Source organism: Dioscorea cayenensis, unplaced genomic scaffold (genome assembly GCF_009730915.1).
Source record: "Dioscorea cayenensis subsp. rotundata cultivar TDr96_F1 unplaced genomic scaffold, TDr96_F1_v2_PseudoChromosome.rev07_lg8_w22 25.fasta BLBR01000980.1, whole genome shotgun sequence".
In the NCBI taxonomy this organism is placed as follows: domain Eukaryota; kingdom Viridiplantae; phylum Streptophyta; class Magnoliopsida; order Dioscoreales; family Dioscoreaceae; genus Dioscorea; species Dioscorea cayenensis.
The window spans coordinates 71860-96664 of record NW_024087371.1 but is presented as its reverse complement, the minus strand read 5'-3'; the positions used below and the strand labels follow the sequence as shown (position 1 = coordinate 96664).

Below are 24805 nucleotides of genomic sequence, written 5' to 3'. Positions count from 1 at the left end.
CGGAGTTATTTTGGATACTTGTGTTTAATCTTGTGTTTGCATAACTTGATGTGTTTGATTTGCACAGTTGCTTAGGTAAAACTTGGTGTGTGGATTGTCATAGTTGTAGTTGCCTCGTGTGATTGCAAAACTTGATGTGTATAAAACCACAGTTACCCTAGCAAAATTTGGTGTATTTGAGAACCATAGATGCAACATTACTCTTGAGCACACATGAGAACCATAGAATGTACCTGGTAGGCATTAGAAGTCAGGCAGCATGCTATATCTCATAGGAATCGTCCCGGGGCATTGCTCTCTTGCTGTTAAAACACTCGATCCTAATCTGGTTGATAATTCCACCTGTCCTATCCTTTACTTGTTTTATTTTCTCTTTGTTAACCAAATCCTATTGTTGTTTAACTAGAGATTGGAAGAAGAATTAGTACTTTAAGTCCTATCCATGTGGTTTGACAACCCTATCCCTTATGGGGTACCACTGTATTACTTGTGCGTGACCCGTACACTTGCGGATAATGCATCAAGTTTTTGGTGCCGTTACTGAGGACTGGCAACTTTTAGGAAAATTTGGACTTTAGTGATCTAGTTTGTTTATATTGTTCATATTTGTGAATATCTATTTTCTCTTTTTCTTTTTGTTATCATTCCTTCTAGCCTTATTGTTGTTTTCATTCTTTTATTTCTTTTGAGCTTACATTGTCCTGTCTTCTGTGTGCAGGCATCTTTGTATGACCCACGCAAGCACTTCTTCCACAATGGCGAACCTTGATCTAGAAGTTGAAAGAAATTTTCGTAGAAGAATCAGATAGATCAATTTAAGTGAGATAAGGTCAGTGGAAATTAGTTTGGAAGTGGGTCAAGAAGAGGGAATAGCCTGAAATCAACAACAAAGCATTTCTGATTTTGCTCGGCCAAATCCAGAAGGAGTAGGGTCAAGCATCGTTCGACCTCCGGTTGCGGCGAACAATTTCAAATTAAAGCCTAATTTTATTCAAATGGTGCTACAGATGTCCCAGTTTAACAGGTTTCATGATGAAGACCCGTATGAGCATCCAAGGAGTTTCTTAGAAATCTGTGACACTTTTAAGGCGAGCAATGTGTTTGAGGATGATGTTTGCTTATGACTTTTTCGGCTCTCATTACGAGGAGGGGCCAAATAGTGGCTAAGTTCTTTGCTACAAGGGTCTCTGACAACATGGAAGCAGGTTTCAGAAACTTTTCTTATAAGATACTTCCCTCCAGTGAAGATCACTAAGTTGATGAGTGATATCTTCTCTTTTCTGCAATTGGCATAAGAGTCCTTGTATGACACTTGGGAGAGATACAAAAAGATGTTGGGAAAATGCCCACAATATAGGATTGTGGAGTGGATGCAAATTCAAATCTTTTACAATGGGCTGAACAATTGCACCAACCAGATGCTTGATGCAGCATCGGGAGGCTCTCTATGTAACAAGCAACCAAGTGAGGCATACAGTTTGATTGAAGAAATAGTAAATAATGGTTACCAATGGAGTTCTGAGAGGAACAAACCAACTAAAGCATCTGGTATTTATCAAGTGGATGTCATTACCACTCTTGCAGCACAGGTTGAAGCGATTAATAATAGATTGGATACCATGCAGTAAGTCTCTCATGTGTCAGGACCTCCTTGAGACAGTTGGGGACCTCCAAATGAGCCAGCCTGTTCTTCTTCTTCTGATATGGATACAGGACAGATTGAGCAAGTAGATTTTATTGGGCAGAATTGTCGCTATCAGAATAACCCATACAACAATACATACAATATAGGATGGAGGAATCACTCGAATATTTCATGATGTCAACCAGGACAAAGGCAAGTGGTATAACAGCAGCAGTAAAGACCTCTTTCTCAGGGTACACAAAAACCATCCTCTTCTTGGTTCTCAAAGCCATCCAATGAACTTACTGGTTTGTTGACCCGATTCATCGAGAGCACTGAAACTCATCTCTTGGGTCATGAGAATATGATGAGGAATACTAACACTACTGTGAGAAATCTAGTGCATCAGATGGCCCAGATGTCCAAACTAATTGAGAAAAGGCTCCTGGGGTCCCTCCCTAGAAACACAGAAGTAAACCCAAAGGAATCCTTGAAGGACGTCACTTTGAGGAGTGGGATTCAACTCTAAAGCCCCACTGAGAGGAAGCCTGAGGTAGAGATTGTAGAACCCACTGTTGACATTGAGCCTGAGGCTCCAACTGACTTGGAGGAGAAAATAAAGGAACAGGGTAAGGAAAAAATGCACTGCCAGTATATCAACCAAAAATTACCCAGTAAAAGTGAAGAAGGATCAACATGAGGAGCAGTATAAGAGATTCCTCGATGTGTTCAAGAATTTGCATATTAATGTCCCATTTGTGGAAGCTCTTGTTCAAATGCCGAGATATGCTAAATTTCTGAAGGAACTACTCACAAACAAGAGGAAATTGGAGGAAGTGTCTTCAGTGACACTTAGTAAAGAATGTTCAGCGTTGATTAATAACAAACTCCCTAATAAGGAGAAAGACCCCGGGGGTTTCATTGTTCCTTGCACTATAGGGGTTAGTTGATGAAAATGTCTTAGCCGATCTGGGAGCAAGCATTAACCTTATGCCCTACAAAATCTTCCAAAGGCTTAGGCTTGGAGAACCGAAACCCACCACTATGATTTTGCAGCTGGCAGACAGGTCTATTAGGAAACCAAGAGGTATAATTGAAGATGTTCTGGTTAAGGTGGACAAGTTTATTTTTCCAATGGATTTCATCATTCTCGATGTGGATGACAAGGTGGAGGTACCATTGATTCTGGGAAGGCTGTTCCTAGCAACTTCTAAAGCTATTATCGATGTTAAGGATGGCCGAATGACACTCCAAGTGGGTGAAGAAAAAATTATTTTTAAGCTCCTGGATTCCATGAGGCATACTATGGATTTTGATGACACATGTTATTGTGTAGATGTTATTGATGAATTTGTTTTTGAATTTGTATAAGATGCATTCATGAAAGATGAGCTTGTTGAATTGTTGGAGAACAACCTCTTGGAAGATGAAACACCAGAGGAGGTGATGGAATCCTACTGTTTAGACTTGGCGGCCGTCAAGATCTTTGCATCAATGGAAGTACCAAAGAAAAGGACTTCTCGTGTAACAAAGTAGTGGAAGAAGGTGACCACCAAGAAGAAAGAACCACCCATCTCACCACCTATTCGCAATGTACCGAACCGTTCAAATCCTTGAACTTTTGGTGAAATTAATTTGATTAATTCATTATTACCATATGCATGTAGTTGTATTTCAGGTGGCCTTGAGAGGTCTCGATTCCACGAACCTCCTTGAGTGAAGAAAAGGTACGTCAAACTAGTGAAGTTAAACAAGTGCTTCTTGGGAGGCAACCCAAGTTGTTTTGTTTTTCTTGTGGTCGTGTTTTGTGTTCTTTTTATTGTTATTTTCTTATCAATTGTTTTTGCTGGTGCTGTGATCTTTGTAGTTTTGCCCTCTCGAGGCATTTTTTTATCTTGTTTCGGCGTATTTGCAATACTTTTTATCACCTCGTGCGTTTATATTGTTTGACACAAAGGAGGATAGACTTTACCCTGGGATTTTTCAGGCCGAACACGGGCTAAGCAAGCCCATGCTTGTACCCTTGATATTCTCTGTCTTCAGTTTCTGAAGCATTCCAAGGCGAACACGGGTCATGTCTTCTTCCCTTAGATCCTTATTTGTTTTTTCCATGTTGTACCCATCTATGAGGGCCTAACTGTCTACGGTGCCCAGGGATTTTGAACTATGATGCTTTATATGCTTTGAATACTTTCTTCTAATGATCTACAGAGTTCTTTTTGTCACTTGTGTTTAATCTTGTATTTGCATAACTTGATGTGTTTTATTTGCACAGTTGTTTAGGTAAAACTTGGTGTATAGATTGCCATAGTTGTAGTTACCTCGTGTGATTGCAAAACTCGATGTGTATGAAACCACAATTACCCTAGCAAAACTTGGTATATTTGATAACCATAGATGCAACATTGCTCTTGAGCACACATAAGAACCATAGAATGTACCTGGTAGGCATTAGAAGTCAGTCAGCATGCTATAGCTCATAGGAATCATCCCGGGTATTGCTCTCTTGCTATTAAAACACTCGATCCTATTGCAAAACTTGAATGTATGAAACAACAATTACCCTAGCAAAACATGTTATATTTGAGAACCATAGATGCAACATTGCTCTTGAGCACACATGAGAACCATAGAATGTACCTGGTAGGCATTAGAAGTCAGTCAGCATGCTATAGCTCATAGGAATCATCTCGGGGCATTGCTCTCTTGTTGTTGAAACACTCGATCCTAATCTGGTTGATAATTCCACCTGTCCTATAATTTACTTGTTTTATTTTCTCTTTGTTAACCAAATCCTATTTTTGTTTAACTAGAGATTGGAAGAAGAATTAATACTTTCAGTCCAGTCCCTGTAGTTCGACAACCCTACCCCTCACGGGGTACGATTGTATTACTTGTGCGTGACCCGTACACTTGCGGATAACACATCAATATAAATTAAGGATCCTAACACTATTTCTCAGGTATATCAAGTACATGAAATTTAAAGACTATAGGAAAAAAAGTTGTGCCAATGCTCAATCAATGGTAATAAGACTGCAAAAATAATATAAAATGATGGGACAAGTTAAGCACATATAGTAAGTGAATAGCATTTAACGTACAAATTAAAGCACAACACAGAAACACAACATTTAAAACTAGTGGAAACCAAAACCATACTTTTGATAGATGCCAAAAAAAAAACTACCTTTGGATAGATTTGGGAAAATCAGTTGGCAGCATAATTGAAATAAAAATATTTCATTTGACAACTTATGAGATACCTAGAGGATAACTCAGTTCTGTGAAGAACATTAAAACTTGAATGCCACTCACGATGGTTAATGCGTATATTTCTTAATATCACAATAATAACTTAAAGATATTCAGGTGGTGTACTAAAAACTCGTAGCATTTCATAAAGCTAATCAAGCTGATGCCAAGAAAACAAAAGTATTTAACACCAGGTGCTTACATGCCACAATGAGGGACTGCCAGATAAAATCCACTTTATTCTCAAAGATTAATTACAAAACATAAGTTATTAGATTAATGATAATATTTCATCATTTAATCTAAGGAAAGTGAATACTAAGATACCATGTCAGAAAAAAGACCAGAAATAAAAATAAAATACAAGCCACTAATTGTTAAAAATAATCAAGCAATTCAACCCACAGTGAGTGAATAATAGATGGAGAAAATAGCTAATATAAATCATACCAAATAGCATAAAAAAGAAATAACTTGACAAGAAACAAATTATGTAGGAAATACTTTACACATAACACACACAAGTTACCGAAAAGTAGCATTTATTTTTCCTCTAAGCAAAATAAATCCAAACAAAGCTTTAGAGCCACATCAACATACATCCCCTACCAAGATTAAATTAAGTTGCAATAAGCATGTAATATATATATTATAATCTTACCTACTTATTGTTTACTTTTTATTAGCATAACATTCACCAAAATCTAAGAACAATAGGTATTGGATTGTTACAAGAATCGTGGTACCTAATTTCTAGCTAAACCAGACCATGGAGATATGTTTCTTTTCTTATTTTGAATAGGAGATATAAAATAATAATAAAAATAAATAAATCAAAAGAAGAAAATTTAAGGAACTGCCTAAGAAGTTGACAAGTTACTTGTAAGTAATCATTTCATCAAGAAAATTAGTACATGTATTTGCTTCACCTATCTTAACTAAAAATCAATGCACCACAACAATATAAAAAATGCGATACTACTCCTTGGCGACTACATCAGTTGTTTATCAAGAATAATCTCATATCAAGATTAAATCACCACAAGAAGATGAACTAGAATTGAATAAAAACCAAAAGAAAAAAACCTGAATTCTTAAATGATTAGAAAAAAAATCTTGAGAACTACACAAAATAATCATCAAGAATCATCTAAATACTTTATTTGAAAACAAAAAATAAACAAAAACAAATGAATGAAACAAACAGAGAAAAAAGGTTTCAAAATCCACTCACAGACATTGAGTCGGAGCATTGGAAGGAAGAAAAGAAAAGAATCCATAATAAGCACACAAAATACATATCAAGAATCATCTAATTGATAGAATATGAAAGTGGATCAATTTCTCATTTATTAAACAAGTAACAATGTGTGACCTTAGGTCTACACATAAGAAACGAAAAATACATCTGTTCATACATATATCTAAGACCCCCCTCAAACTTAAGGAGGATCAGCGTCTTGAGTTTGGATAACATGAATATATGCTGATCATGTGTCTATGCCTTAGTGAAAAAAATCAGCCACCTGGACCTATGTAGGAAGATAATGAAGTGGCACAGTCTAGGCATGTAGATGACATCTGGTGAAGAGGGCATCCACACCAATGTATTTGGTCAACTCATGCTTGACCTGATCTGCAGCAATTTGAAGGGCCTCAGTACTGTCATAATGAATAAGAATAGGAGAAGAGATAGGTATACTAAAATTCTGTAGAATCAAGCGAAGCCAAAGCACCTCCTAAACAGTAGAAGCTAAAGCACAAACCTCAGCCTCAACACTGGACTAAGTAACAGTAGGATGTTTTTAGGTCTTCCAAACAACAATTAAAGACCCAAGAAAAATATAGTAACCAGTGACAGAAACCCGATCATCTAGAGAACAGACCCAAGTAGCATTAGAATAGGCCTACAGCTGAAGAGTAGACTAGCATGAGTAGAACAAACCATGTAAGGCAGTGCCTTAAAGATATCACAACATCCAAAGAAAATGAGCATAATGAATAGAGTGCAGGCCGTGACAAACTAACTGAGAATGTGAACAACATGGGATATGTCAGGACGTGTGATGGCCAAGTATACCAAATTTGTAACTAGATGCCAATAGCGAGAAGGATTAGATAGGGGAATCCCATCATAAGCATAAAGCTGTAAATAAAGCTCCATCAGTGTAGTAGCAGTTCGGGTATCAGTCAAACCAGAGCAAGCAAGTAGGTCATCAGTATAACGCTGCCGAGAGAGACAATAACCATCAAGATGAGAAGTGATCTCGATACCCAAAAAAGTAATGAAGTGGAACTAGATCACTCATAAAAAAAAGTTTCACACAACTTCTGCTTCATAAAGGTAATGTGAGTAGAGTTATCACCAATAAGGATCATGTCATCCACATATAGAAGAAGAATGGTCTGACCGTGAGGGGAAGAGTGAATGAAGATTGTTGGATCATGTATGCTCAAAGTGAAACTAGCAGCCTCAACCATTGTGTTGAATCACTCAAATCAAGCATGTGGAGCCTCTTTGAGCCCATAAAGTGCACGGTGAAGATGACAAATAGACCCCGGAGGCACCCGAAGGTCGGGGGAAAAGTCATGTAAACCTCCTCTTTCAAGCCCCCGTGAAGAAACGTGTTCTTCACATCAGGCTGATAAAAAACCCAATCACAAACAAGAGCGACAACAACCAAAGCTAAGGCGATCGGGGGGACTGTCGTTGTCGTGGTCGGGGAGGGGGGTGTTGCGATCGGGCGGGGTAGGGGAGGCCTTCTCTCGCTTCGAGGAATGCGTGCGCTCGTTGGGCTGGAAGTAGGAGAACGACGTCGAGCACGCACGGAAGAGGTTGGCCTCTCATTTTGCCTTCGAGCAAGTGGTTCTGGAGCAATAGTATCCACCCGGCGGTTGCCCCGAACAAATATAACTTCATCAGCATTCGCCGGGACCAACTCAAGAAACTAACATATGTAAACCAAACAATCTCAGCAAAATCATTCAGTTTAAGCAATAACAAATATATTTAAATGGTATCACATGTTTTGAAACCGAAAATAAAATGTTTAAACTCCGAAGAATAATTTTAAACGAAAAATAAACACTGTTAAACGCTAAATACTATATGTAAACATTAACTACTATTGTTAAACACATTGTTCATGATTTATTACCTCTTTTTCTTCGAGATATGACAAACTAGTTTCTATCGTTGGTTGCTTCCGGCAACTACTTTCACCATAGCACAGCATCCTTGGGATCGTGCCGAAACAGACTTTCTTTCCAGTTCCAGTCAGCTCGTAAAACCAGATGTTCAGAGCGACCGAGCAACCCTTAATATACCCTGTGTTGGTCTTCTTCCCCGCGCATCTAGCTTACACTCGAGCGACTGCTTGTGGAATGTCCTCTATAAGCCACTTGTGTGTCGCCTTCGCCCATGCGTATCGTCCCATGCCAGGTAGATCATCGACATAATCAGTGATCCAGTTCGAAACCGAGCATAAGGTATTTGGGAAGCGGATTGCACCCATGAGGTACATCATCAGGAGTTTGACAAAAAAATTTTCTTTTCCCCTCTATCGAACAAGTTGCTCAAGAGTTCTCTTGATAGAGTCTTTGTGTCTCTCGTAGGTTTTTGATAAATACCTCTCTTCGAAAGCTGAGCGTGTTTTCTTCTTCTGAAACATGACTGCGTCTCCATCGCAATGCAGACCAAGAACGAGGGCCATATCTTCAGGCCTGAAACTCAGCAGGTTTTCCCCCATCCTGAATTTATTGGTGTGCCCATCGTACTTTTGCAATAGAGAATCAAGAAGGGCCCTCTCTTGGAATACAACTTCCAGCTCAGTAAATGCTGCAAACGGTGTCCTTCGGATGATCTCTCAGTGTCGAGGGGCATGTGAACTTTCAATTCAGCCAAGGTCTCCACTACCAGTGTCAAGTAGCATCGCCCATTAACTAGGTTGACTGCCATAATCACAAGCCTCTGACAATAACAACACATTCAGCAGTATTCACAAATTTTTAAGCGGAAATATAAGGTTTTAAAAGGTAACATCTCAATTCTTAAACAAAGATATCACTTGTTAAACAGAGACCTAGTTTCTTAAACAGAGACAACAATACTTAACCAGAGACAACAATATTTAAACGTAAACCTCTTTTGTAAAACTGCAACCATATCAAATGAAAGGGAAAACGTACATTATAAACATTACACAAATCATAACAATCGAAAAACTATTTCGATCGTGAACACATACGAAAATGTAAAACAAAACAAACCCTAGCCGACAAATCCACCTACAGACAAACAAAACCCCAGCCGACAAATCCTCCTACAGACTTCAATATTTTCCAATAAAAACAAAACCACAAAACAAAACCGAAAAATCTCTCTTTGTAACAGAATAGTTAACATAAAACCATAATCAATACCTTAGATTGCAAACTGATGAAATGTCGAATACTTGCGCGGGACTTCTCCTTCTAGACACAGGTGGAAAGGGAAAAGTTGAAATTACAGAGGATGTGCCGGTAGAGACAACTTCGGAAAGGGAAAAGCTGAAGACACGAGTTGAGAAAAAAATAAGTATACGGCTCCAGTAAAGTCTTCTCTTGGGGTTACCCTAACAAACCCCCCACTTTCTCTCAAACCGTCGAAATGGTTGCAGTGCCACGACTTTCCATGCAAGGGAAATTTCATCCATAAAATTTAAAAATAACTCCGTTAATCTCCGTTACATGGTTTGGGGGTTTTGAAAATATTGAGTTTAAAAGGAAGGGGTTTTTAAGGATTTCTAAATGAAGGGGGTGTTTTTGCTAATATTGCAAACTTAGGGGTTTTTTTTGGCAATTTCTACTTTATTTTTAACTCTTTATAATTTTTTTAATGTTTAAATAATGTATTTAAAAAACATATGAAAATTTAAATATATTAATATTTATTTTTATTAAAAAGTATTTTTATGAGATAAATATATTACTTATAATGGAATGCTTATCATGAATAATTAAAATGATAGATAAAATAACCCTGTGTTTTATATTATAATATAACTATTATAGAAAGTATTTTGATGAATAAGAGTTTAATGGATTAATAAGATGACATGAATATTAAAAACACACAAATAATCTAACGATTATAGATTTCCTAAATTAACTCTTAATTTTTTATATTAAATCTATTGAAAGGTGAAAAACAAAGAAAATTTGAAAGCATCACGTACAACTCCCGTGCTGGCAATTCTGACAGCCTGTTCAACGATAAATTCATGATAAACCTTTTGCAATCTCAGGATCTAGTCACCACCCCAGTACTCAAAATTCACACAATTAACCAAACCACATACCCAGCAACCATCTTCAACCTCCTTCCCAACGCTCACCGCCCGTGACCACAACCACCCATATGGCAATATATATATGAGCTCACAGCCAAAGTCCCAAACAACGAGCACAGGTTGAAAACTCCTGTGAACGGTGGTAACCTTACCTCCCAAACATGGTCCCATCACCGCCAAACTTTAAGGTTCTAAACGGCGGTGATTTCAAACCAGTGACGGCCACCACACTAAGGCCGCTCGAAGGACGTGTAGCGATCGTGACCGGTGGATCAGGTGGAATCGGCGGTGAGATCTGCCGCCACCTGGCATCCCTAGGAGCAAAGGTAGTAATAAGCTACGTTGGTGACCAGAAACCAGCTGGCCAGCTAGTCGCATCAATCAACCAAAACCAAGCCCAACCGCAAGCTGTCGCGGTGGAGTCAGACGTCACGGACCCAACCCAAGTCGGCGCTTTATTCGACGAGGCTAGTCGGGTTTTCGGCCCGAATCTCCACATTTTCGTGGCGGCTGCAGGAGTTCAGGATCCCAAGTACCCATCCATGGCGGAGACGTCGGTGGAAAGCTGGGAGCGCGTCTTCAATACCAACGCTAAAGGGACGTTCCTTTGTTGCCGGGAAGCGGCGAAGAGGCTGGTGCGCGGCGGCGGAGGGAGGATCATCACCATGTCGTCGTCGACGGTGGGGTCGTTGAGACCGGGGTATAGTACGTACTCGGCGAGCAAGGCGGCGATAGAGGTGATGACGAAGGTGCTGGCGAAGGAGCTGAGAGGGACAAGGATCACGGCGAATGCGGTGGCGCCGGGGCCGATAGCGACGGCGATGTTTTTTGAAGGGAAGACGGAGGAGAGGATTAGAACGGTGGCGGTGGAGAACCCGATGCAGAGGTTGGGGGAGCCAAGGGATGTGGCGCCGATGGTTGGGTTTCTGGCAAGTGATGCTGGGGAGTGGGTTAATGGACAGATCATTAGGTTGAATGGTGGATACGTTTGATCTGTTTCAGATTATTAAGGTTTCCATTGTTTCCAAGCTTTCTTTCTGTCTTTTTCTTTTCTTTTTTTTTTTTAATAATTGTTTTTATTTTTATATTTGTTTTTTATTTTATTATTATATATCAGGTAAGTTTGTTCCGTTTAAGGGATTTTTATTGCTTTAAGCTTCGTGTATATTTTTATTTGTATTTTTTTTTGTTATATATAAGTTCTGTTTTAGGGTTTCATTGTTGCAAGCTTTCTGTCCAATTTTTATATAATTATTTTTATTTTTACTTTTATTGTTTTTCTCAATTTGTAAATTTTTTTATTATATATCAGTTAAATTTGTTATGTTTAAGGGTTTTATTGCTTTAAGCTTCATGTATTTTTATTTTTATATTAATATGAATTTAATCTGTTTTAGGATTTTTTTTCTTGTTGATTTAAATTTTATTATTATGCATAAGTATTTTAAATTATTTATTTTAGATAATGCGGATAAATTATTTTTGCCAATAAAACTCCCCAATTAGACAAGGGAAAAAGTTGATATCTTTTCACATTAAAAAATAGTTAATTTGTGAAAATTTTTGTTTGGTGTGTGAAAAAAAATATTAATCTCTCCTTTATTGTTTTGTATTTTAGATGAAGAACCAAACCGGAACCAAATCGAACCGTCGATTATGATTATCTTTTTATATTTAAATAAATATTATATAATATATAAAACTATATTTATTAAAAAAAAAATCACCCAACATTTGCAACTGCTCCTTTCGTTCTTTTTTAGTTATCACATTTAACTAATTCACACCGATTAAGAAAAAAAAGTGGTTAAAATTAGTTGATTATCTATATTTTATAAAAAAAATTATTATTTTCCAAAATTGCACCTATTTAAAACCCCACTAGTGGAGAGTATAATTTAATTCTTAGTTGATTTTGATTTATTGAAAATTGTACAAGTACATTAAATTAAAAGGTAAATTTGAAAAAAAAATTATTTAATAATGCACAAAATTTCTAATGTGACAAGTAAAAAGAAACATAGAAGAATTCTAAAATGTGACAACTCAAAAGGAACGGAGGGAGTATTAAATATTAATGCATGCTAATATGACATAAATTAGAGATTTAGGGTATGGCTTTTGAGTTTTGAGTCTTGATTAACATAACATAACAACTGCTTATAAAGACTTAAAAGCAAACCTACTTACCTACCTATCAAACCACCTAACTAAGAACTAACGATCATAATAAGACTAAAACTCTAAAAGCATGCTTAATGCAGCAAACTAACTATTATAATGACTATTTTAACGATCATAAAGACCATTGGGTTGGTCACGACGGTCTTTATTACCGTTCAAGTGTTCAACCCATTTTTTGAAAACTAAATTGATTTAGAATTTTTTTTATTTTTTACCCTATGAATATTCATCAAATCAATATTTTTCCATCACATCTCCTTGCAATCTTCAAGCCCCTCCATTTTCAATTCTCTCATATTGTCATTTAATTTTATTTTTTCTAATTCACTATTTAAATTTATTTTATAATTCTTTCAATTTTTTTTATTTATTTTCAATTCTTATAAATTAGAATTCTACTTATTTTTTATATAGAATTAATATTTTCATGGCAAGTAAAAGCTCCTCCTCCTCTCACAAAGGTAAAAATGTTAACGTACTTATTCATACTTCTCAAAATTTTTATGATTTTTTGAACATTCAAGATACCACTATACCCACAAAGACCAAAACTTTTGATGCCATGTCCAATCCAATAATTTCAAGCATACATCAACCTCAAAATGATCAAGAGAAGCGCCCCAAATCCAATTTATTCACAAAGCACATGAAAAAAGTGGAACAATCTGACAGAACTACAGTGGTCGTTTGCAATTATTGTGGTAAAACCTATTCTTGGAGTAAATCCAGAGGTTGTGGTACGTATAAAAAACATATAGAGAAGCAACATCCTACAAAAGCTGAAGCAGTAAAAGCACCATCACAAACACAAATTTCAAGGTATGCTACTACTAACAATCAATTATTTAATTATACCGATGCAAATAATAGAGAAGAATTAGCAAGAATAGTTGTGGTTGAACATTTATCATTTTTCTGTAGAAAAAATTGGTTTTATTGGTTATTGTCATAAAGCATTAAATCCGGCCACATGCCATGTTCCAAGAGCCACTCTCACACGTGCACTTCTTAAAATTTACAAAAATGGTTAAATACTTTTCAAATTTTGAAGGCCATATTTCTCTATGTTCTGATATTTGGAGTGATCATTGGTGAGTGTATTCTTGCATAGGTGTAACTTGTCATTTTATTGATAATGATTGGACTATGCAAAAAAGAATTATTGCATTTAGAGTTTTTTATGTAAAACATTATCGGAAAAATTGATATTTGAAATAGTTATTTAATTTAATTTTGATTAATTTTGATTTTATATGGAGGAAGAATTTGAAAAAAATTTAAACCTAATTTTCAATTCATTTTATTTTAATTTGCTTTTAAATTTTTATAAAATAAAAGATCTTTGGATTCTTTGTTTTTTCTTTCATTTTTTTTTTTAATTTTTAAAGCATTGCATCATTGCATGTGATATTGTAGATATTGTCTCTTAGGCTTAACTTCAAACCAAGAAGATAAAGAACAAATCTTCTCTTAATATCTTAATTACGCTTGCCAGTTAAATCTTTTAATTAAATATTTAATCCACAAATTAAACCAATTAACCAAGGACTAATAATTAATCAAGATATTTCAAGGCTCAAGCTAGTTGTCCAAGACTCCAAGTCCAAGTATGAGTCTCCGAGAGAGCTAGAGGAAAAAAAAAAAAAATCTATATCGCTGCAAGACTGCAAAGCTTTTTACTTTTAGGATTTAGTCCTTTATGGCTTCATCCATGGTGGTTTGCTAATCGGTGACAAAAAAAAAACAGCAAATATTAAATGAGCTCTTCTTGGTTCTCTAGTCTTAGCATCTTCATTCTTGTTGCTTCAAGCTTCAATTCTTCATCCATGGCGAATTGCTTGACGGGTGAGAAATGAGCAAAGGTTCAAGGAGCACTTCTCTGGTCTCTAGTCTTCGTATCTTAATTTTTATTATTTGCTTCATGTTGATATAGATTTGATCAGTTTTGATCATCATAAATATTGTAGTTTGAGTTTATTTTTCCCTTTTTTTGGTTTCATTTTTTTTTCGTTATGTTTGATTTTGGTGGATTTGTGAAAGAGTTAGACTTGTCTGTTAGAGACTAAAATTTGTATTTGTAATTTTAGTAGGATTTAAAAGTATTTAGTTTCTTGTACACTGATTGTGTGGTTCAAGTTTTTTTCCCTTATAAAAATGAGAATTTTTTTTAAAGATATAAATGTGAATGAAGGTAGCTTGAAGTGTGGAACCGGAACCTAAACCTATTTGAACTAGAACAGGAACCATTTAATTACGGTTCAGTTTCGGTTACCAAATTTATAAAACTAGAACCGCCGATTTAGAACCGGAATCGAACTGAAACCAACAGGGGTCAGGTCTATTTGGGAGAGGAAAAGAAAAATTATAGCTATGATTATCTTTATTATTAAATTGATATTAATATAATAATAATTATTAATAGCGGTATCATTACTACACAGAATTAAAAAGTGGATTATATTTGTCCTGTATTAGAGTTTCGTTGCTTTAAGCTTCCTATATTTTTATTTTTATGTTTTTACGAATTTAATTTATTTTATATTTTCTTCTTATTGTTGATTTAATCTTTATTATTATGCATAAGTACTTATTTAAATATTTATTTATTTTTAATAGTGTGAACAAGCCACTTTTCTCAATAGATGGTATAACAAAGATTGATCGTCCAGCTTCCTGGTTGATGAAGGAAAAGAATTGGCGTCTTTTTTAATGTGAAGGAAGTTAATTTATGGATATTTTAGTTAGATGCGTGAACAAAAGATATATTTTTTTGGGGAAAGTTAAAAAAAAAACCCATGTGGTTTCAAGTTTTTACAAATCACGGTCTGTGTGTTTTTTTTTTTCAATTAACTACTTTGTGGTTTTTTGTTTTTGGCAAATCAAGGAAAACCTGTCAACGCCGTCAAGGTTTGCTTATGTGGCAGAGCAAATGTGACCTTTCACATAAAAAAATCCTTTTGTAGTTGCCAACTTAGAGAAATTAGTTTTAATACTCTAATTTAGTTAGATTAACTATAGATTTAGAATCTCTCTTTACATCGCCACCATGTTTGTCTCACATCTTTAGGTCAGTAGTGGACAGAGGCAAAGTTCTCATTCGAGCCGAGTTTGATGATGGGAACTCCAAATCAAGTGGCACAGGAAGAGAAATCAATGGCAAGCCATGAACAACTTCCTAGCTTCTCATGATCTCCTTTCATTTATCTATTTCTTTAAAATCAAAATATCATGCTAAATGCTTACAAGAGGAGCTGGAGGGGGAGGATGACACGATCACTTATATGTAGCCTTTTCCAACATTCAGCATCAAGCAGTTAGAAAGGTGCCGGCAATGTTTCTATTTTTTTCTCTGGATTTTTGTGTATATTAGTTCAATGTAATATAACAATTCTGTTGCCTAGTAATTTTTGGTTTTTCTTCATGTATTAGCAAGAGAAACTAGTTGCTAGTCATGAAGTTGTAATTTTCTCTAGATTTGAGTGTGTATTCACAAGAAATTGCATCTTCTTTGGCACATACATATATGAGCAAATGGAAAAAACCCTTTCACACCCAATTATGTGCCATCAAATTTAAGCAACTTAGATTACAAAAACATGTCATTTGTCATATACATACAAGAGTAATCTAGTACAAAGTATAATAATTGAGTACTTTAGTACAAATTAAGGGATAGCAAAGAGATTAGTACAAAATTAAGGGACTGTACAAAATTTAGTACAAGAGCATTCTATTACAAAATTAAGGGATTAGTACAAAGTATAATAATTGAGTACTTCAATACAAACCCCTTATCACTTCAATTCAAATTATAGTAATATGGTACTTCAGTACACAATGCAGTGTTAGCTATACTGCCTTCTTCTTCTTGTGTAGATTAAGGGATTCTTCTCTTGACTGAGCTGCATGTCCTATAGTTTGAGTTTCCTTGTGAGGATTGTTGGAGATGTTTGGTGGAATAAGTGGGCCATGTTGGTTTTGAGTAATTATTTTCTGAACATTGGAAGCAGTATGTGCATTATAACTTGATTGCCTACTCGACACTAAAGTTCTGTTGATGGCCATCTACAATCAATTGTAAACAATTTAAAATCTATAACTAAAATATGACACATGTGGAAGTTAAAGAATTAGTAGCAACATACTACCTGTTGTGTAGGTTGTTGTTGTTTAGGTCGTTGTAAACCTTCACATATATTTGGAATTTTTCTTGGTCTTCCCCTTTGTTTTGGAGAACTCTGCAGACAAACACAACATGCTACATGATTAGAAACTCACATGCTACACAATTAGAAGTAAGCATCTGATTTACATGGAAATTATAGTAACCCATACTTTTTCTGGTACATATGACCCACTCTCCTTTGCCTTTTGGATTCTAGATCTCCTTTGCCATGGTGTTTCTCCTGTGATAGTAGCCTTACGTCCTCTTATATTATGGCTAGCTTGTTGAAAATTTCCACATAAGACATTAGTACCAACCCTTGAAACCATATATGGATTTTGTGGTTCATCTGAATTTTTTTTTTCTGTTCTATCTGGGCCTACCTGGGGGTTTCTTCACAATTTATGGGTGAATGTCAGGTAGATTAGTTTTTTCCCATCCATCTTGGCTTGCAACTAGTTGTATGGGATACTTGTATACCTCTAAATAAGTTGACTTAGTGAAGAAGTGATGCACATATGCCTCTGGCTCTTTTCTGTTACTATGGATTGCAGCTATGGCATGCTTGCATGGAATTTCCGTGAGTTCCCACATCCTACATGTGCATGTTCTTTCTGCCAATCTAACAACTGAAGTTATATCATATAAATCAACCTCATAAACTCCTTGACCAGCTGAGGTGCAAAAACAATTTCTACTTTGCAACTTAATTTTTTCCAACTTGTCTTGCTAGTTAGGACAAATGGTGCTTTAGTAGTTTTTCATGCCAGTTAGCTTGACATAAAACCTTTGCATCAATTTTTTTCTAATCCATTTAAACATTTGCAAAATTGGTAAACTCCTTGCCTGCCTAATATAAGAATTAAAAGACTCACATATGTTATTTTGTATAGCATCTGACTTGGTGTGAGTTGAGAAGTGACATCTTGCACAAATGTGTGGATCATGTTGCATATACCATCTATAGGAATTTTCATCCTTCTCCTTCATTCTTCCCATATGTATTTCAAAATGCTTCTCAGTCCCAGCAGATGCAGCTTCCCGGAGCAACTTCTTATACTCAATGCCCTTGGATTTTTGTTTGTAGTTCTCATATATGTGTTTAAGACAAAATCTATGCTCCATTATGGGCATCAATTCCTTGAATGTTTGTGTCAATCCCTATAGAACATATAAATCCATGTTTCAGTGGATGCAAAAAGTAATGCAGATCAAATTAAATGCATGAACACACTTAATACAAACCTTTTGCTAATCAGACATGAAAACCCATCCTAGGTCCTCTGGTCTACCAAAATCTTCAAGTAACAAACTGAGGAACCATGTCCATGATTCCTTACATTCAGCATCAACATAAGCAACTGCAAAGGGCATCATGTTTTCATTACCATCTCTACCTATAGCACATAACAAATGGCCCCCCATCATTGTCTTCAAGAAACAACCATCTAGACAGATCAATGACCTTAAGCCAAAAAAATAACTCATCTTCTGGGCTCCAAGTCTCAGGTACATTCTTTGGAATACAACTAATTCCCTAGGCAACATTGGTCTGCCATCAGTACTTTCTAGTTTCTGATTTTGAACCATTATGGAAGTTTTGATTTTCACCAAGCTACCTGTATTTGATTTTTTAATAATTTCTGCATAGTCATACAGTATCTCATATTACCTCTTTATATCACCTGATATTATCTTAGTTGCAATTTTTCTGGCTCTATAACACTTTGAAATATGTATATCAGCTCCACATTCCCTGCTAATTTTTTCTGCATTGCTGCTGCATACCACTCAGGATCATCCCTTATGTCTTCTAGGTACCTCAATGCCAAATACTTTGTGCTCACCATGTGGTTTAGATTTTTTTTTTTTTTTGGACTACTATGCTCAGCCTTGAATGTCTTGATTTGAAATGTAGGAGTATTTATGAATCTTGATGCATGGATTTTAAAGCCACAATGATTTTCACACACAGTAGTGATCATTGTTTTGTTGTTCTTCTGTAGCTTGTAGGAGTAGCCCCTTGCAATTGCCCATACTCTTAAGGCTTCCCTGAAACTTTTGTGACTAGGAAATTTCATACCTAACTCCAATTGTGGATTTTTGACATCCCTACCTTCATTGAATTTAGCATATACTTTACTGGTTTCCTCATCAGACCTATGCAAACTAATGAGATCATCCTCATAATGTGGGGATTCATTAAACTCTGCCATGGATGTTTCAGTCTTATATTTTTTCTTACCATATTCTGATGTCCTTACATTGTCTACAACATTAGAAGCATCATCATCTTCCCCTTGATTGAATATATCATCATCATCTCCTTCGAAATCCTCATTAAATTCTGAATCATCACTTATTTCAGCATCAATTGCTACCTAGGAAGATTGGTATGTTCCATCTGAAGAAGTACTGTCATTTTTTGGCAAATTACCATCCTCATCTCCTTCCATATCATTGGGCATGTCTTGCTGGCCATCTATTACCAAGGTTGTCAGACCCGACCCGGGCATTGACTCGGTTAAGGCCAGGGGTCAAAGGTCAATGGGTTCGACCGGGTCGAACCGGGATTGAACCGGGGTCAATAATAAAATATAAAAAAAATATTATAATAATTAATAATGAACAAATATAATATTAAAACTATAATTATAATATAAAAAATTACTCAAATTTGATATTTAAATTGATAAATAACCTTATATGCACTAGTGTTTTTTAATTATGCCATTTATTTTTAAATTTTTTTAAACATTTACAAATTTAATATATTAATATATAATTATTGAACTTCTTTCGGTGTTTTTTATTTATTTGTTTGTGAAATTTAATTTACTAATTCTTATCTTTTATATGGATGATACATTTTATCAATAAATTATGTAACTTACCCAATTTCAATTAAGATTTTATTTTGTTTTAAATTTTCTTATATTTTTTATTTATTTAGAATATTTTATTTTTATATTTTATAATAAAATTACACTCATTTATTGTTTTATTTTTTTAATAAGTTACATTTTAGAAAGTATTTAGTATATACATAACATATTAATAAATTTTATTTTTAAATGCTAATTTTTTTGTTGGTATGTTTATGATATATATATTTTGTAATTCCATTTATTGATTATAAATTAAAAAATAATATTAATAAATATACATGATTTTGTAGTTTCTAATGAGAATATAATAATTAATTATTAAATATTGTAAAAAAAACTCTAATATTGTCACCCGATTGACCCGTCCGGGTCAACCGGTTCCCGGTTGAACCGCCCGGGTCACCGGGTTAACACCGGGGTTTTCCATACCCGGTTCAATGGGGTATACCCGGGCCGGCCACATGGCCGGTTCTCGGGTTTTCCGGTTGAACCGGCCGGGCCGGTCCGGGTCTGACAACATTGTCTATTACATTAACTTCAGCAGGAAGTGTTGCCATGAGAGGATCATGTTCAACCATGAAGACATCAATACTTTCCTAATAACTATTGTAATATATCATGTTATTTGTGTCTTCATCACTGAAAATCTCTTCAATCCCATCATTGGTTGGTAGCCCATTAATCTTGAACCACATTCTTCCACCCCTTTCACATCCTAAATCCAAGAAAAAATCTGAAAGTGTGAATAATGATATGTAATCCACATCTACTGATCTAATTGTCTCAACCTTCCCTCCCACATACACCATATCTTCCTCATTCTTCCACCTTCCTCCATAATGTAGCACAAGGTCCACATGTGTCCCCATTCAATGAGTTATCAAAATTAAAGTTACAACAAGCATAAAGAAATTAAAATTGAGACATCACTTGGAGAAAAAAATCACATCATCACAAATACAACATCACTTGGAAATTAAACTGCAGCAATCAATTGTGAACAAAAAGCTGAAACAATTTATTTAACATTCATTCAATCCAAACACTACAACAATCAATTATAAAAGAAGATTTTTTTTAAAGTACTGAGTGTATACAGAACTACATCAATCATTTATAAAAGGAGATTTTTTTTTATAAATGTTGAGGCAAACAAATGAGAAACTAAAACAAACAAAAAATCACTTAATCACATATAAGAATAAATTAAACAAATAAGAGAAACTGTAACAAATAAAACGTCACTAATTGATAACTTATAAGTTTTGTGGCTTCTTGCATGTGGAGAGTGGGCCAGCAATAGAATGAGGCAATTGATGGAATCTCTTCATAGATGATAACAGGACAGACACTGTGCAAACTCTAAAACACATGGGAGTAAGAATTTCTTAAGAGAGAAGAGATATTTTCCCCAACATGCACATAATGAAGATATTTCTTTGCAAAAGTCATAAAAGGAATATATGATCACTTAGGACATGACTGCTATGCACTTCAGTATTTGCCCATGATCTCTCACATAACCAAATTAAGAAGTAAATAATACCTTCAGAAGAGATGGACACGGAGAAAGATTTTTCAAGAAAGTTTTCCTTTTACTTAGCAATGTTGCATAGAGTCGGACCTAGACAATCATGGAAAAAATGTCATGTGGTACATAAATGTTGAGGCAAATAAATGAGAAACTAAAACAAATAAAAAAAATCACTTGATCACATATAAGAAGTAATTAAACAAATAAGAAAATTTGAAATAAATAAAACATTATTTAATCGCATATAAGAAGAAATTAACTCAATACAAATTCGCACTTCGCATATCTATGCAAATTAGAACCCATACAAATACAGAAAATGAATTTTTTTAAATGGGCTTGGAGAAATACCTGCTTGAGAACCTCCACACAATGTTGAATGTGGATTTCCTTTTGCACAACTTTGTCTGGATGAGAATGTCCCTTTCGTCTCAACCCTAGAAACCTTGTCCAAGAGAAAACTTTCCCTTTCTTCACTGTTGTCTGAACGGGGTAACATTCGAGGTAGTGCTGAACAAGAAAAAAGAAGAAAGATCTCTCTTTAAATAACTATCATTAATCTAAACCTATAGTTAATCTAACTAAAGTATAGAATTAATTTATTTATTTTTTACTTGGCGCCAACTCAGATTGGAAAAGGATTTTTTATGTGAAAGGTCACATTTGCCCTGCCACATAAGCAAACCTTGACGGAGCTGACGGGTTTTCCTTGATTTGCCAAAAACAAAAACCACAAGGTAGTTAATTAAAAAACACAGGCCGTGATTTGTAAAAACTTGAAACCACATGAGTTTTTTTTAAAAAAACTTTCTCCTATTTTTTTGGATAAAAATATATAATTTTTTTCCTTTATTGTTTTGTCTCTTAGATGAAGAAAAATGCGAAATTTTAAATAAATGATTGGGACAGGACGGATCTACATGATAGCTAATGGGAGTAGTTACCCCCACTAAAATTTAAAATGTCTACTATGACCATAGAGTTTATATTGTAAACATAGTTAATTTTTTTTGTATTTTTATTATTTATCTCATTAAAATTGAAAATTAAAAAATATATATCGTAAACTTCGCAACCAATAAACAAAAATCTTGGGAGCGAGGAAAAATTATAGTTATTATTATTATTATTATTATTATTATTATTATTATTATTACAACACAAAAAGATATAGTGGCATATATATTTTCAAAATTTATTTATTTATCTCTAAATGATTTTAAGGTATTTAAAATATTTGTTCTAAATATTCCAGTCGCTAAATATATTTAGTTGTATATTAGACGCAATTAAATAATTACCTCTGATTGTACAAAATATAGACTAATTCAAAGTTTTTAAATGTGATCGGTAACCACTATTTATTTGTCTCTAAGCAACTTTCTAAAAGCAATTACTTTCATTTTTAGAGACACATGTGTGCCTCTAATATTACATACATAGGAAAAAAAATTGAAAGTACAATGGTGACCTTTGTCAAAGTTATTTTTTATTATAATAAAATTCAAAAATATATTTAAATTAATCCTAAATTCTCTAAATCTAAATTTGAGATTAAGCCTCTAAATTTGATGCCTTCAAAGTTTTCCTATAATTCAAAAAGCAAATCAAATTGTACTGTGAGATTTTTGGGAGGTTTCCAATAGAATTAAGGTCACAAACCCTAAGAGCTTGTTTGGATAGGCCAGAATTATGGCATAATCTGTACAATATGCCATAATTTAATATTTTCTGAGAATTATGTAATATTGGTTGTTTGGGTACTTATTTAGATTATAAAATTATGGCATAATATAGACATTATGGCATAAAAAAAATTCCACTCTTAGTGGAATATTTTTTTATTGTAAAAAGTCTCTCTTTCTCTTTTGATCCAGCAACTAGCCACCAGTCCACCGGTAGCTCGGTCAGCCTCCGGTGACCGGACATCGGTCCGGCCGGTGGTCCAACTTGCCTCCCATGACCGATCATCAATCCACCGACGGTCTGATCACCGGTCCACCGGCCTCCGGTGACATGCCGACGATCTACCGGTGGTCCGGTAGGTTTCCGGCAACTGGTCACCGGTCCAACCACCGGTCCACCGGCCTCCGGCGACACACCAGCGATCCACTGGTAGTCCAGCGGGCTGGCCTTCGGTGACACACCGGCGATCCATTGGTGTTCCGGCCGACCTCTGACGATCGACCACAGGTCCACCGGTGGTCTAGTTGCCGACTGGTCGATCTCCGTATTTTTTTTATTTTGGTAACCAAACACTCATTCTGTAGGAATAGAATATGCTATAATTTCTGTAATAATCACTCGCACTTCTTACATAATAAAATTATATCACATTTTTTATTTTGCAGCTAAACAGGCCCTAATAATTTAGCAGGGGATAATTACACTGGTGGCCACAAATGTTTTTAAGTTATAACGCAATGGCCACAAGTCATTTTTTTTTTTTTTTGTAACCGGGCGGCCACAAATATTTCTTCCAGGAGCACGAGAGGCCACAAGGGCCTGTTTCTGGGCTGATTCCGGTGATAATGCTGATGTGGCTGCCAGGTCAACATATTAAATTCAGAGAAATAAGTGACGTGGTAGTCCAGCACACCTCAAGCTAAGAAATTGCCATGTCATCACCAACTCATCGCCAGCTCAGTTAAAATCTTCTTCACCTTCTTGGCAGCCTAAATCCGGCATCATTCCAAACTAAGGCATTATTCCGGCCCTAATGTAAAGGCGCATCCCGTGCTTCCCCTTCTTCTTCTTCTTCTTCTTCTTCTTCTTCTTCTTCTTCTTCTTCTTTGTATTTAATTTGTGTCTCTATTGTATAATCTATGTATGATCTTTTTCTTCTTCTTCTTGGTATTTAATTTGTGTCTCTGTTGTATGGTCTTCTTCTTCTTCTTCGTATTTAATTTGTGACTCTGTTATAATTCAGTTGTTGTAGATTAAAAATAAGGGGAAGATGTAATGGAGACTATATTATGGGATAATTTCTAGTAATCCGTAGTTATCAAAAGTAATTAGTCATATGTAACTACAGTGAGAGTTTGTTACAGGTTGTTATGATTCGAAGTAAGTGTGTCCTGGCGCATGACCTGTTTGTTGAAATGCCAGGCTAGACAAAGTGGTTATAATTGTAGTGATTCTCCTATGATTTGGTATAAAGGAAGACAACAACATAAATGATGGTATCTTTTGCCAGAATTCTCCTAAACCTTCCCTTCTTCTCTACTAACCTCCTCTTCCTTCTTCTCCCTCTTCTTCTATTCCCTCACATTCATAGAGTTAATCCTTGAATTTTGTGAGAATCCTGCAACAATAATGTTGCAGATGATATAGATTGTAAAATGTATAACCTGATCATACTACAATGCATACAATTTTTAAAATACAAATTTGAAAATTCAACCTGATCATTTTGCAATGCATACAGTTTTGAAAATACATACTTGAAAATTTAACTGTTAATTGACAGTACTGCAAACATAAACAATTAACATTTGGAGATTCAATTGCTAATTCACTGTGGTCATAAACCATTAACAATATAAGAAATTCAACTGCAAAGATAAACCATTAACAGTACTCGAAATTAAAATCAAAGTTCATTACAAAGACATTAACATCAATGCCAATTGATAACAAAGTTTAGAAACCACTAACAGTACTGCCAATTCAAGACAAAGTTTTTTGCAAAAACATTAACATCAATTGCAAGTTTTTATGTGAGTTTGTCATCTCCCTCAAAACACTCCATATCTGCTCCACCCCTGACTGAGGAAGAATCCCTATTTGCAGCTGGAGACTGAGTGAAGTAGATCATATTTGCCA

At 35.2% G+C, this 24805-nt stretch overlaps 2 protein-coding genes and 1 long non-coding RNA gene across 4 annotated transcripts; 2 read left to right on the top strand and 1 right to left on the bottom strand.

Annotated features, from left to right (window-relative positions):
* The first annotated feature begins 2668 nt into the window (after positions 1-2668).
* Positions 2669-3160, top strand: LOC120255386. The gene is made up of 2 exons (XM_039263221.1): positions 2669-2882; positions 2997-3160. The coding sequence occupies exons 1-2, from the start codon at positions 2669-2671 to the stop codon at positions 3158-3160; spliced, it is 378 nt and encodes a 125-aa protein (XP_039119155.1).
* Positions 3161-10039: 6879 nt separating this feature from the next.
* LOC120255385 (NADPH-dependent aldehyde reductase-like protein, chloroplastic) lies at positions 10040-11369 on the top strand. Its single transcript, XM_039263220.1, has one exon. It carries the CDS (start codon positions 10371-10373, stop codon positions 11199-11201), a length of 831 nt encoding a protein of 276 aa, XP_039119154.1. The 5' UTR covers positions 10040-10370; the 3' UTR covers positions 11202-11369.
* Positions 11370-16073: 4704 nt separating this feature from the next.
* Positions 16074-21510, bottom strand: LOC120255384. Of its 2 annotated transcripts, XR_005534994.1 has the most exons (7): positions 21332-21510; positions 20993-21070; positions 17804-17919; positions 16942-17719; positions 16729-16834; positions 16542-16631; positions 16074-16458 (listed from the first exon to the last, which is right to left on the bottom strand). It is a non-coding gene; the product is annotated as an uncharacterized LOC120255384 (long non-coding RNA). The 2 variants fall into 2 exon arrangements; XR_005534993.1 differs by having other exon boundaries at positions 16729-17719.
* Between the last annotated feature and the right edge of the window lie 3295 nt (positions 21511-24805).